The sequence below is a fragment of the Clytia hemisphaerica genome, unplaced genomic scaffold (assembly GCF_902728285.1).
Source record: "Clytia hemisphaerica strain Z4C2 unplaced genomic scaffold, Clytia hemisphaerica genome assembly, whole genome shotgun sequence".
Taxonomy (NCBI): domain Eukaryota; kingdom Metazoa; phylum Cnidaria; class Hydrozoa; order Leptothecata; family Clytiidae; genus Clytia; species Clytia hemisphaerica.
The window spans coordinates 1,294,541-1,309,440 of record NW_027103734.1 but is presented as its reverse complement, the minus strand read 5'-3'; the positions used below and the strand labels follow the sequence as shown (position 1 = coordinate 1,309,440).

The 14,900-nt window shown below is 39.0% G+C and overlaps 1 protein-coding gene across 1 annotated transcript in view; it reads left to right on the top strand.

Moving 5' to 3' along the window:
• LOC136805083 (protocadherin Fat 1-like) overlaps positions 1-14,900 on the top strand; it is a 37,766-nt gene that overhangs the window by 20,849 nt on the left and 2,017 nt on the right. Inside the window, exons 6-23 of the mRNA XM_067061646.1 lie at positions 199-408; positions 1,303-1,635; positions 1,811-2,096; positions 2,229-2,793; positions 3,164-3,519; positions 3,751-3,945; positions 4,237-5,236; positions 5,523-6,775; positions 7,015-7,223; positions 7,533-7,958; positions 8,196-8,904; positions 9,187-9,767; positions 9,892-10,129; positions 10,386-10,505; positions 10,634-10,794; positions 10,973-11,222; positions 11,364-11,588; positions 11,819-12,855. Coding sequence (XP_066917747.1) covers positions 199-408; positions 1,303-1,635; positions 1,811-2,096; positions 2,229-2,793; positions 3,164-3,519; positions 3,751-3,945; positions 4,237-5,236; positions 5,523-6,775; positions 7,015-7,223; positions 7,533-7,958; positions 8,196-8,904; positions 9,187-9,767; positions 9,892-10,129; positions 10,386-10,505; positions 10,634-10,794; positions 10,973-11,222; positions 11,364-11,588; positions 11,819-12,855 — 8,154 coding nt within the window. The remainder of the gene's footprint in view (positions 1-198; positions 409-1,302; positions 1,636-1,810; positions 2,097-2,228; positions 2,794-3,163; positions 3,520-3,750; positions 3,946-4,236; positions 5,237-5,522; positions 6,776-7,014; positions 7,224-7,532; positions 7,959-8,195; positions 8,905-9,186; positions 9,768-9,891; positions 10,130-10,385; positions 10,506-10,633; positions 10,795-10,972; positions 11,223-11,363; positions 11,589-11,818; positions 12,856-14,900) is intronic.

Sequence of the window (14,900 nt, the reverse complement as noted above, 5' to 3'; positions counted from 1 at the left end):
AAGTTTGAAAGATTTAACAAGAGCTTAACATTAATGACCATTGCCACGGACCACGGACAAAAAGCGTATTCGGGAAATGCCAAACTTAAAGGATGTCGCTCAAAAAAATTTTGTTTTTAGCTCGTAGATCTTCGGTATCGTCCACGCGCCCTGTTAGATTCCCTTTTAAAGAATTCTCTCCCTTTGTTTGCACTCTAGATCTTTGTATCGTACGACTTCCAACGCTTAGAATTCAGCAAACCGGAATACAAATTCTCCATCAGTGAGAATCTGCCAAAGGGAACTTTGGTGTCAGACAGTATCAAAATCAACGTCTCGAAAGTTTTGTATGAAATTGTTGCTGATCGACCTGGGGATTGTTCTACCAAGTTCTGGCTTGGACCTTTCACTGCTATTTTACTGACCTATGTAAGTGTCTTTCTTTCAATATCATTCGTTTTTCCTTCTTTGAAAGTCGCTCGGTATAAATGGTTTTAATATTGACTTAATTAAAGAAATAACACTTGATTTGTTTTAGACATTGTTTTTTGGAGGGAGTTTTTAAGTTATTTTAACATTGACACCCTGGGTTATTATTGGAAGAAAATAATTTTTTACTTTTATAGACCTTTTCAGGGTGTGAAGCCGAAGGGAATTTCTTCATTCTAATTTGTAAAACGAGGAAGGTCTTTTTCGCAAACTATATTCAAAAGGATTTCTATTTTAATCATGGGATGAGCTAAAGCTCTTTCCAAGTCCTTTTTCTCTCACTTGATATACAAACTCTCATAAAGCTAAGAAGTCTCAAGCCACGCTATTTTTCTAGACCACAAAAGAAGAATTAAAGGATTTCGTGAAAAGTTTGATGAAATGAAATAACTTGACTTCTAAAGATGACGTCATACTTGATTATCGAAAGCTCTGTCTTGTCAGGTCAAAACTTCATCAATCAAACTTTGATTCGCCTCGTCTACATACATGCATGTGTTCAAGTGAAAGACTATAAAATTAACTAACTAACTAACTAATAAAAGTCTCCCTCTCCCTTCAGAGTTCTTCGCCTCATGAATTCAAAACAAGATTTTTCCTATAACCGTCAAATCACAAAATGCAATATCGAGTGACCCCAACAAATGACCCTTCTAAAAAGCAAAACATATAAAAGCCAGGGTGCAGTATGCAGGGTGCTTATGAGTCCCAATAAGGACGAAATGTATCACCTGCTAAGATCAGAAACTATATGAATTTTTTCAAACATCTATGATCAGTTACTATAAATTGCATTGCTTTGAGAGACTCATTTTGCGTTTTGCTTCAATATAGGATGTTTTGGACGCTGAAGAATTTGGTTCGTGTACATTCAAAGTAGTGGCGCGTGTTCAAAACAAAATGGTATCCCGAACACGCCTCTTTCTCACCATCCTCAATGTTAACGACAACAAACCAGAATTCCTCAACGCTTCCTACACCGGTCACGTGACTGAAAGTATGAACAGTAATACCCCCGTCTTGCAATCAGATGACACGCCCTTAAGAGTGGTTGCTAAGGACCTTGATGATGGAATTAACGGAAAAATTAAATACTCCTTCGTTGAGAAGCTGGCAAATATTTATTTCACCATTGATGAGAAGACGGGCGAAATTCGAACCAATTTTGTAAGTAAACCCATGTTGCGAATATTCTTTACATAAAGTATATCCAGGTGAAGCATACCGTGGTCAAATATAATTTCCACCATTTGCTTTCAATATGTTTGTTGAAATTCTTTTTTATCGCACGGTCCTTCTTTATTTCTTTATTTCAATGCGTCAATATATTTTGTTTGTTCAGGTTCTTGATTGCGAGAAACATCCAACGGAGTTCGAGTTCAACGTGAAAGCAACGGATGAAGGAACACCCACATTCTATTCCATCGTTCCTCTCACCATCTCCGTCAGAAACATCAACGATCGTATACCTGGGTTTGTCGACCTCAAAATCATGTCAGTCAGATTACCAGCGTATGAAGGAATGATTGTTGGTCGTCTGAAGGCTAAAGATTATGATATCATTCCAGAAGAATTGATCTTTGAGCTGCCAGATTTGAATGAAGTTTTTGATGTCCATCCAAAATCAGGTGAAAAGGCCAAAATAATGTACTGTCCATTTTAGGGATATGACCTATTCATCTTAAAAAGATCGTTTTGTTCGAGATAGATTTGAATTGAAGAACACAACCATAATTATTCAATTATTTTCCCTTCAACAGGTGATGTGTTTGTGAAAGATCCAAACAAGTTGACAAACCAGCGAATGTTGATGGTTCAGGCCAAAGTGAGCGACTCTCTTTTCCACTCCATCGTATCTTTTCAAATACAAATAATCAGATACAAAGAAGATTCCAACTTCAAATTCATCCCTTCTGTCATCTCTGCTCAAGTCGTAGAAAACCAAGAAAATACGGATAAACCAATCGGACTTGTGAATCCGATCGGATACTTAATCGGGGAGCAAATTCATTTTCGAATTTTGAATCCAGTCCCGGTTTTCAAAATGGGCACAGTGTCCGGTTTGATTGAAGTCAACCCGAATTCTACTTTTGACCGCGAGGAGATTGCGAATTACGAGATCCACGTTGAAGCTTGGAAAGTAAACAACCCGCAAATGGTGGCCCGTGCTTTGGTCAATGTTACGGTAGCCGATCAGAATGATAACAAGCCCGAATTCGTGCAAAAGAAATTCTACAAAGCCATCGATATCGATGATGCAGTTGGTACTGATTTGTTGATGGTGACTGCCGTCGACCGTGATGCTGGTGAGAACGCACAAATCAGGTAAGGATCTCTAAAAACCACTTTAGCTTTTAGCGAATATAAAGATAGTTAGCTATTCCACTACGATGAACAGTATTTTTGCATCACTCGTTCACGTCACTGTACTTTTCTAAATTTTGAGCGTGAACCAAAGAAAACATTTTCCCACGCCAAAAATGATGGCTTTGCTTCTAGGATATATGTTTTGTTATAGAAGTGATTTTTTCTTAAAAAACTTTAAAATGTATCCTCTGCTCTAAAGTACGTTCGTTACTACAGCTAACGACACTTTACAGCTAACGACACTTTACAGCTAACGACACTTTATAGCTAACGATAATTTATAGCTAACGACACTTTATAGCTAACGATAATTCTTGCTCCCTCGTAGATACTCAATGGTGAGCGGTGACGGTCAAGAATTTTTCAGCATCCATCCTCAAACAGGCCAAGTCACTCTGAAGAAGAAATTCATCAAGAGTAAAGCATCAAAACAATACTCTATTGTTGTCAAAGCCTCAGATCACGGTACACCTAGTCTCTCTTCTGAAGCCACAGTCGAGATGTTCATCATTAACAAAGACCAACCGAAATTCAAGAGCAATTATTATGGCAACGTTGCTGAAGATGCTCAAATTGGTGATAAAGTTGTCACAGTATATGCCACTGGACCAAAGAATCGACAGGTGTATTATCAGATCGTGGCGGGTGACGAGTATGAACAGTTTCATGTTGGTTTCGCTTCAGGTAAGAAGATTTCATCTTTCATTGTAGGGAGTCTGGAATCAATAAATAGCTCAAAATATATATTAAGATATATTAAAAAACCGGATTCCATTGAAACTCCTTAATGTATGAAGAAGATTGAGAACGACAAGAATGTTTGCTACCCTTAGTTGCAAGATGAAAGAGTTCATTTGTATAAAGAAAACTCTTTCTCATCTTTATAAAGCTTTTCAATACTTTCTTTCCCTCCAGGTGAAGTGATAGTAGCTGGCCGACTCGATCACACGAAGTCTTCAAGTTACAGTATGAAAATCCGTGCTATTGATAGTCTGACAGGATCCTGGTCTGATACAACTTGTGATGTCACCATTTTGGATGTCAATAATCATTATCCGTTATTTGAGAAAACGTTTTATGTTGTGGATGTGAAAGAGAATGTGGCAACAGGTTTGTTCATATTCATAACCTACAATTTTGCAACTGGAATTTTCAATGGAGGTCTAAAACGCACTGTTTTTCGGGAGGGAGCCATTCTCATTCAATTATACAATAGATCTTGGAGCATCCAACTTTCTTGGACAAAGTAATTGATCTTTAGCACAGCTTTTATTAAAGGAAGGGACGGAAAATATCGGATCATTATAAAAGATAAACATTGTGAATCTTACCAAATCGGATCTAGATTCAAAAACTCAAAAGATTGATATTTCTAAAAGTTCTTTTACTTTATTATCATAGGATCATCAATTTTGAAAGTGTCAGCACACGACCAGGACATCAAGGAGAACGCTGACATTACCTACACGTCGACGTCTCTCGGTGAAGACAGTATGGATTACCTATCTATTGATCATTTGAACGGGCTTCTTACACTCGCTCACCCACTTGATGCTGAAACCAAAACAAATCACTTGGTTCAAGTGACGGCGTCAGATAACGGCACTCCGCGTAAATCGAGTTTTACGTACGTTGAAATACGTGTCCAAGACGTCAACGATAATCCACCGAAATTCCTGTCATCAGAGCTCACTTTTACTTACTCTCAATATGAAGACGAAGCGCATTTTGTTGGGCAAGTTCACGCTTACGATGCTGACTCGTCAGACAGTTTAACATATAGCATCGTCCCATCGTCCGATTACGTCATGGTTGCCAAAGACACAGGGAGTGTTTATTTGAAGAGAGATCCATCTCCCTTGCAACAGATAAAAGCAACCATTCAAGTAACAGACGGTCTTTACAAAGACACAATCCATATCATCGTTCTACGAACTGGAAGTAACAATCATGCGCCGGAACTCTCACAAAATCTCATGGCTACTGTCAAAGAGAACAACGCCCCAAAAAGCGAATTGGTCATGAAGCTTGAAGCAAAAGACCCGGATATTGGCGCTTACGGAAATGTCACTTTTCTCTTCGATGACAATTACAGTAACAAATATTTTACTTTGAAAGTGGACGGTAGATTGTTTACCACAGATGCTGTTTTCGACCGAGAAGATATCGCGGAGTTCATTTTACCGGTCAGAGCGGTTGACGGAGGTGGTTTGTTTACATTGGCTAACGTTACGGTTACGGTACAAGACGAGAATGATTGTACGCCGCAATTCGAGTTCACGTCTTACGAAGCTCACGTATCTACGTCACAAGTGAGTGAGGAATCGTTGGTACACGCTTTAGCCATTGATGATGATTTTGGAAGCAATTCAGAGTTGAAATATGTTGCTCATGGTCTTGAGTAAGTTCAATATTTATACTGCTTTTCATATAGATGAGTCGCTGATCAATGACCACTTTTTTTTACAGTATGATACTTTCTAAGATTTTCCAGAGACATTAATTGATAAACTATGCCAAGCATCAAACTTTTTGTTTCAAGTTAGGGCTTGGTAACTGTTTGTTATCTTGTTAGAATTAAAACGTGATTTTATTCGTGTCAATGTTAGAACACTTGAATATATTCAACCTCGTTTCACGAGGGCTCATACACATTTTTAACATTGTTTTCTTTTTGCCACTTTTAGTTACGATTCTCCACTGGTTGTTGACAACAAAACTGGTTTAATCTCACTGGCGGGATACGCGAAAGGTTTGAAGTATCAATTCTCAGTGCAGGTGTCAGATAACGGTTATCCTATTCTCCAATCACGGACCGGTATCCAAGTCTCCGTCAAACGGTGGGATCATCGTGTCTTCGCTTTCGCTAACAATTCTTATACTGTTAATGTCGCTGAGGATAAAGCGGTCGGCTCCATCCTAACGCAACTCACCGCTCGACTGAAAGATTACAAAGGCTCAATCAAGTACGGATTCATTGACGGAAATCTTCCGTACACCAAAGCATCCGATTATTTCACTATCGAATCCGGAAAGATTCGAATAAAGAGAGCTTTAGATCACGAGAAAATCACCAACTTCAAACTCTTAGTGAAGGCTCGTGCAGATAATGGGGAAAGTACCAACGCTTTTGTTTACATACACGTCCGAAATATCAACGATAATAAACCTCGTTTTGATCCGAGCACCATCACAGTGAAGATCTCTGAAAATACACCAGTCCATTCTCGCGTCATACAAGTGAAAGCTCGAGATGTTGACGATCCTTACGGCGACCAATTGACATACAAAATCAACGATGGTGATGCAGAAGGAATGTTTTTGATTGACGAGGCAAGTGGTTGGGTGTATGTAAAGAAACCTTTGGATCGTGAAGTTCAAGAAACTCACAAACTTATCATACAAGTTTCTGATGCGACCAAAGGTACCATTAACACGGCCGAGCTATCTTTGACCATCAACCTCTCAGATGTCAACGATTGGGCTCCAAAGTTCACCAGAGATCGTTACGAATTCAAAATGAAGGAGAATGCAATAAGCTCTCACGTTATTGGTCAATTGAAGTCACATGATAAAGATTTAGACTCAGTTGTTCGTTATTATTTCGATCCACTGGAGAAATCAAACCGTATGTTTAGCCTCGATCCTCAGTCTGGTGTCATCACGTTATTACGTCCCATACCACCGGATACGTATACGTTTAAAGTGATTGCGTTTGACGGCGTTAACCGTAACTCGGCTACCGTAATAATCACAGTCGAAGATATTGATGATAAAAATCCACAATGTTTGCAAGCGTATTACAAAATCGACGTGGCTGAAGATTGGCCGACTTCAGACGCTCTGACCAAGTTCCGTGTGAAGAAGGGAGACGCGAAAGACACGCTCTCCTTTTACGTCCAAGGAGATGGGAACAGTAAATTTGAAGTCAGCGAACAAGGTAACTCTTTTTTATCAAGTTTCGTATTTTCATACCGAAGTTGATTTCTATAACTTAAAATAATATGTAAGAGGTTTCATTCATTTTGCCAAATAAAAAATACCGTGCATTGAACCAGGAACTTCAAACTTTGTCAAAATTTTGGGACGAATGATGTACTTTCTAAGACGAAGTCGTTTTCAACTGTGCGTTGATTGAACCTTACTATAAATATTCTACTTATATCTCATTCTTTTCAGGTACCTTGAAAGCCATCCTACCATTAGACTACGAGCAAACACCGTCCGAGAAATTCAAAATCATGGTGGTCGATCAATCCGGACACAAGTGCAATTCGGACATCTTTTTGAACTTGCGAGACGTGAATGATAATAGACCGTCCTTTGACCAAGATCTTCACACGACCACTGTCCGTGAAAACACGTCCCAATCTGTCGTCATTGCACAGGTAAAGGGTTAATTTTGTTGTAAAAAAATTCACAAATACAAATTGAGTGGAAATTCAAAATTAATCTTTTTCTTATATATCACATGTAAACAATTAATGGGCCGTTTCGAGAAAACGTCAAACACAGTTGAAGATATGCGCGGGTGCTATTAAATGGTGCATTGAGTCGCGGCGCTTTTAGGTCACTCTTGGTAATTAAAAAAGAGCGTGGCATGACATATACTTTTTTTAAATGGCCATCGAACAAACCATTCAACTGCCTTTTTTGTAGCGATTAAATTCGACATTTTCATTGTTAATTTTTCAAAGGTCCGTGCAACAGATTTGGACAGCTACGACAATCGCAAGCTGACCTACAGCATTATCAAAAACAATGAGCAACGTATTTTCGCCATTGATCAACGTGGTATCGTCACCGTCAACGAACCTTCCAAAATCAATCGGAAGAAGCAGCCTGCATACTCACTCGTCATCCAGGCTAAAGATAAAGGTTCTCCTTCTCTCTCATCCAACACTAAGCTTCAAATCGCGGTGTTATCAGCATCTGATATCCCACCAAAATTCCAGCAGCTTGGGTACGAGTTTAATATCACAGAGAATAATGAGAAGGACGCGGTGATTGGTCGAATCTACGTGACTGCCAGTAAGAATTTGATCGAAGAAAAGATTGTGATGTCGGTAATCAATGACGAATCAGATCTCTTCACTGTCACCTCCAATCATTTCACTCTGAAGGTAATTTGCTTTCATAAGAATTTTCCCTACATAGCTTTAAATTTGTATTTTTAATACTTTACCACGTTCAATTCTCGAGAAAAAAGGCCATATTAGTTTAGTCTAAACCGGAGGTAGTGTAAGGAGCACGAATCTGTCAGTGGATGCCAGCAGCCTATAAAATTATAGATTTAACCACCTAGCTTCAACTGTGTATATACCACAAGTCAATAATACACCCTCCCTTTCCTCGCCTAGGTCAAAGCAAGTCTTGATTACGAGAAGGCATCGCGTTACGCATTCGACCTCAAAGCACATTACGAAAGTATCCCGACACTTTCGTCCACCGTTCGCGTCACGGTACAAGTCAACGATCAGAATGACCATAAACCACAATTCAAAGAGAAGAAATTCGACTTGCAAATCGATGAAAATGTGCGCTCAGGAACCTTCTTCTTATTGGCTTACGCAGAGGATAAAGACGGGTCACGTGAGAATTCCTTAGTCACCTATCGCCTCATCGGAGGTCCGCCTTCATTACCCTTCAAAATCGGTCCTCAATCAGGTGAGATTCGCGTCGATGGCTCCTTAGATCACGAGAAAATCAACTCGTATCAATTTGAAATTGAAGCTCGTGACAACGGCCGACCGTCATTTGCAAGTACGGTCAAGGTATTGGTAAATATCACCGACCTCAACGATAACGCGCCGATTATTCAAGGCTGTCACCGAGTCATTGTCCAAGAACGAAAACCAACCGGATCGGACTTGCTCACCTTGAGCATTAGTGATGTGGATTCACCACAAAATGGCGCCCCATTCTCATGTTCGTTATTGGAAGGCGATTCCAATCAGTTCGAGATTTCCAGCATTGAAGGAGGCACCAAATGTGTCATTTCATCCAAAGAATTGTTCGATAAGACGGTCAAAGATGAGTACAACCTGGTTATTCGTGTTGCCGATTCTGGTACGTTCTTTTTGAACTTGACTGTTTTCAGATTTAGTTACTCACTGTTTTCATACTCTGGTCACAGCTTCCATTTTTTAGATTTTTAATAAAAACCAGACCCTTGAGAATCGGTGTAATCGTACTTACCTAGGTCTCACGCACATTTTTCATGTACTATAATAATATGTACTATGCTGTAATAAAGATCAACTTCCATTACCTTGCCAGGCTGTTTATTACTTGGGTTCTCTTCATTACTGTGTCTTTAGTTTTTTATGACAAACATTTTGTTCCTCACAGGTGCCCCTACTCAATATAGTGATTGTACAATCGATGTGAAAGTCGTCGAAGAATCTTATCACCCACCCGTTATTCAAAGTCCCAAAATCTTTTACGTCATCGTTGCCCCGCCCTACGGATGGACCACTATTGGTCAAATCAAAGTTTTCGATGAAGATAAATCAGACATTCATCAATATCAAATCATGGGTGGAAATGAGGCTAATATTTTCCATATCCAGTCTGCGTCTGGTGTCATTGAAGGCAAACCTAAAGAAGGTTCTTACTCGTTAAGTGTGGAAGTATCAGATGGAAAGTATGGCGATGAAGCAGTCTTCAAAATTGTCGTCAATGAGTTCAACGAAAAACTCAAGAAACAAAGTGTTTCGGTGGTCATCAATGGAGTTGACGTTCGAACTTTCGTCGATCATAAGATGGTGGATTTCGTCAAACTGGTTGCAGCTTTGAGTGGTACCATCAAAGAGAATGTCTTCATTTGGTCCATCGCTGATCACAACCAAACACCCATGAGCAGCAGGAAGAGAAGAAATGCAGATCAAAGTGTGGTTGTAGCTTTAGCTGTCAAAGGAATACAAGATAATGTGAGTTTGCTTTTCAAAAATCTCTCCTTCTTTATACCAATATGATTATACCAACCTTATGTGTTTTGTTAAGATTCTCGGTCACTTTTTGATATTACCCACACCAATAAATTTCTCTTTCCAGCAATACATCCAACCCTCAAACTTGAGAAGTTACATCGAAAACAGTCGCTCAGATTTCCAACAATTGGACCTTCAAGTATCCGTTTCGAATACAGAGTGTCAAAGCACTAAATGTCCCACAAACCAACAGTGTGTGGTGACGTTGACTCCTAAAGCACCAATCGTTTCGTTGTTTTTGCCCACTGGTTACATGTCTTTTGTTAGTCAAGAGAAATGTTATTGCTCAGATGGTTCTGAAGGTTTGTTTTCTACTCATTCGTCATCCTAGCAGGGGGTTTCAATAAGTTATCAACGATCTCTTCATCTTGGTGAAAGTTTTCCTCTTCTACCGTACTTGTTCCGCTTGTATCGTTTTTGTTCCGTTTGTATCGTTTTTGCTAACACTGATTAAGATTAAAATAGGCCTGGTTTCATTTTGTTTGTTATCAAACATCTTCTCCGCTATTGAATCATGTTTGTGTCAAAAGCTTTACATTATCATTTCATTCTTTCTAGGGCCTGTCTGTTTGGAAACGAATCCATGTTCACACAACCCGTGCAAAATTGGTGAAAAATGCGTGGTCACTTCCACTTACTTTAAATGTGAATGTATGGAACATGACAAGTGTGATCCTTGTAAGTGACATGCGTAAATGTAGTATTTACCAACCACTAAGTTTTATGATCTGCTTCGAAACATCTCATTTCTTATGCTTTTTGTCAGTTGACAATTTTAAGCAATTTTCTCTTTCTACAATTTTCAGCCGTGGACACGGTGACATTGAAGGGTGATTCTTATGTCACGTATCAACTGAAACAGAACTTTGACGAACTGTTTGATCAGCTGTCCATGAAATTTCGAACGGAAGCCACCACCACCGAATATTTGTTTCACGCTTATGGAAATGATTTCTTCATATTAGAGGTAAAATATCAGAAGTTCATAACGAGACTCCTATAATCCCCCGTCTGAATAAAAAAATCTTAATCAATCTATATTGGGGTTGCACAAGGCATTAAACCTGATTGGATAACCTTTTCATGCCTCGTGAGCTATTTTAAAGTTTCAATCTTAATATGCATAAATCTTTTTTATCCAACAGATCGACAAACGCGGGCGCATCAAAGCACGTTTCGACTTCGGAAGCGGTGTCGGTTTTCTTGTCATTGATGATCCGGTGGTCAATGATGGAAAATGGCATCATATCAACGTCGAACGTTATGGTAATTATGTTGCCATGGTGCTAGACGAGAAACACGGCTTAAAAAAAGAAGCTCGAGCACCAGGTAGTTCTGCCAAAATCAATATCAACGGGCGCGGAGTACAGATAGGCGCTGGCCTCACGCACGATGGTAAGAACTTCAAAAATTTCCAGACGGTCTAATGATCCTTTCAATGATAAGCTCGTTGTATGGCAAACTTTTTCAAATAAAGGTTTTCCTATTTTAACCTATCAGTGAATGACTTTAAACATTCTCCTATCTTTTTCTCAGGTAAACCGTTGTTCGGCTTTAAAGGCTGCATCAAAGAACCGAAACTGAATAATCAACCGCTACCCTTCAGTGGGACAAGCGATATTGTACAATCCGTGGCCGCACACAAAGTGTATCCTAATTGCAAAGATTCTGGTCTTTGTAGTGAAGAAAAGTGTCCACGTTTTAGTGTGTGTATGAACACGCTTTCGAGCTATCATTGTCAGTGCCTACCAGGTCATTATGGTATGGAAAGCTTTTCTTTCTCTATTTCTATCAATTTTCCTATAGTTTTTATTCCATATGAAAACACAGGAAAGTTTTAGTTTATTTCAATCTCTAGGTAATCATGCGTCTTGTCTGCAGTCATAATGATTTAGGTTTCGGTAAAGTTTTTTCAGCATTTTTTTTTTGAGAACGATTTGTGATTTCATGTTTTGAAAATAACAATTTCTCTAAAAATTATTTACTTTTAGGTCCACTCTGCAAAACTAAATTAACATGTAAGGACAACCCGTGCCAAAACAACGCTCGCTGCACTTACGAACAAGCTCGAGATGAATCTGTCTCATACAAATGCACATGTAAACAGGGCTTTACCGGTGGCAAATGTCAAATTGCACTTGGACCTTGTGCTTCAAGGCCCTGCTTAAACGGAGGGCAATGCATTGCAGTTAATGAGAATTCGTATATTTGTAAATGTGCGTTGGGTTTCACAGGCAATAAATGTTCGATCAACACAAACCCTTGTGCGTCATCACCGTGTCGCAATGGTGGCACTTGCAAAAACAAATATAACGCCTATCAGTGTATCTGTCCCCCTGGAAAAACAGGGAAACAGTGCTCTGATGGTGAGAATTGTTTGTTCAATAAATGTTTGAATGGGGGTAGTTGTATGGAGAGTGATGGTGGCTCCTTGTGTACTTGTGCCAGAGGATTCTTTGGTTTGCGATGTCAACATGATGTAGATGAATGTCTTCTTTCGGGAAATTGTAAAGATACGACGTGTGTGAATACATATGGTGATTATTATTGTAATTGTACCACTGGTGACCGATTGAAAGTTTGCCCCATCGCTTCAACTGGAGACGGGGGTTCTGGTATTCCAATATTGTATCTTGTGGTTGGTGGTGCCGGTGTATTGCTTTTAATCATCATCGTTATCTTGTGTTGTTGTTTCTTTAAAAAACGGAAACGTGATCAAGTACCTTCCCATTTGGATTCACACGCCAAATATCCGTTGAACCGATATTTACCACACGATGGCGACGAAATGGCCTTCTTCCCGCCCAGCCCGCCACCGCGCGGTGAACTTTTACCGCCCGCGTATTATGAAGAAACAGACCAAGCATCGGCGGCAATGTATGACCCGTCACTAGTCACATTCAGCGGTGCTTCGTCGCCTGACGAGTGTGTTAAGAAGGTACCTCTTAAATTAAGCCCAAGTGTTGAGTATGTTTCGGAGGACGAAGAAATGAAATCGATGCCTGGTTACCATTGGGATTACTCGGAGGTATATATAATAATAATGCACTTTAACGCACCACTCACACTTCTCATCCATTCATTCATTTCATACACTTATAAAAAACCATCGATTTAGAGCACTAACAATTTTTGTTGCTTTCCTAGACAGGAAACTAAACCTAAAGTTTCCTTTTTTACTGAGAAAGAAAGAAAATTGTCCTCAAGTTAGTGTCGATTAAATCGATGGTTTTTAGCATGCACATACATACACGTTTATACGATATACTTTGCTTTCATTTACTTTCTTTAGTGTATTGTTATGTCTTTGCATGTGAATAATTCATTTAGGGAAAGTGAAAGATATAGAAGTTCAACTGTTGATAGCGGAGAATGTTTTGTTTATAGACATCATACTCTCTATACCTGAGCTACTTATATATCCGTTGAATGATAAACGGTATTCTGTGGAACGATATTTTCAGAAAGCATGGTTGAAAGCATGTATTAGAAGTTCACGATGCACGACACGACACACGATACTTTTACTATAATAACAGAAATAATGCATGGCATTCAACATTCCACTCGTTAAACATCGTTTACGATGACTAATTTATTAAAGCATGTTATCATTCTATTTCGTTCGTTCGTTCGTTCGTTCGTTCGTTCGTTCGTTCGTTCGTTCGTTCGTTCGTTCGTTCGTTCGTTCGTTCGTTCGTTCGTTCGTTCGTTCGTTCGTTCGTTCGTTCGTTCGTTCGTTCGTCCGTTCATTGTCCCATTAAATAACCAACTCACTCGTTCTTTAATTCGTTTATTCCTCAAAAACTCACCAATTTGTCCATCCATTGACTCATTCGTTTTTTACCTCATTCCTTCGTCCAGTTTTTTCATTCATTCATTCATGCTTACCCTCAAACGTTTGACCAATCAATCAATCAATCAATCAACCAATCAATTTTAATCAATGAATGATCGACAATTGATCGATCGCTCATTCATTCATTCACTCACTCACTCATTCATTCATTCATTCATTCATTCATTCATTCATTCATTCATTCATTCATTCATTCATTCATTCATTCATTCATTCATTCATTCATTCATTCATTCATTCATTCATTCATTCATTCTTTCATTCACACTGGCATTCATTCATCTTCTTGTTCATTCATTCGATCATTCAATCAATGGTGTACACCTGATCTCCTAACTCCGATCATCTCATTGCAACATTCACCCCAACAACTCCATAGCAAAACTCACGATACCGACACGTAACGACACTAACTTACTCACACCTCGGGGAATAGTGCAGTAGAGTTTGACGTTTAGCGAAGCTAAAATAAATTAAACAGGATGAATTGGTCGTTTAGGATATACATTGGAGTCTCCGTAACTCGAATAGCTCCTTAACACTCAAGCAACGGTGACAAACCCTTAAAACTCAAGCAACGGCGACAAACCCTTGCTCAAGCAACGGTGACAAACCCTTGCGAACAAATCTTTATAACTGGATCCAATTTCAATTTTCCGTACTTGTTCGAGTTGTGGAAACTCTGCTCTTAGTGGGGTCGTTTAGCATAATTTACGGGAAAAAAAATAAGATCTAGCTGAAACTTTCTCCAGACCTTCTCTATAGGATGCTTATACCTCAGGAAAAATTCCCCTAAAATCCAACTGGTGGAACATCAGACATTATCAAGTATACCATTCGAAAGCTCTCGAAAAACTATAAAGAAGACTTTTAAACAGGTATAGCCGATTTCTTTACATAACTCAAGATATTTCATGCGCAAGTTCCACTTCTCGCCACATTTTGGTCTAAAATTGACCATAAATTGCATCTTCTGCGTGAATTATCTTGAGTTAGGTAAAGAAATCGGCTATAACCGATTAAAAGTCTTCTATATAGTTTTTCGATAGCTTTCGAATGGAATGGTATACATGATATTGTCTGGAAATAAGTTTGAAATTTTCAAAAAATTTCGCCCTTAGGATTTTGCCTGGGGAAAATAGAAATTGCCTAAAAAAGGGATGTTCCACCAGTTGGATTTTAGGGGATTTTTTCCTGAGGTATAAGCATCCTAT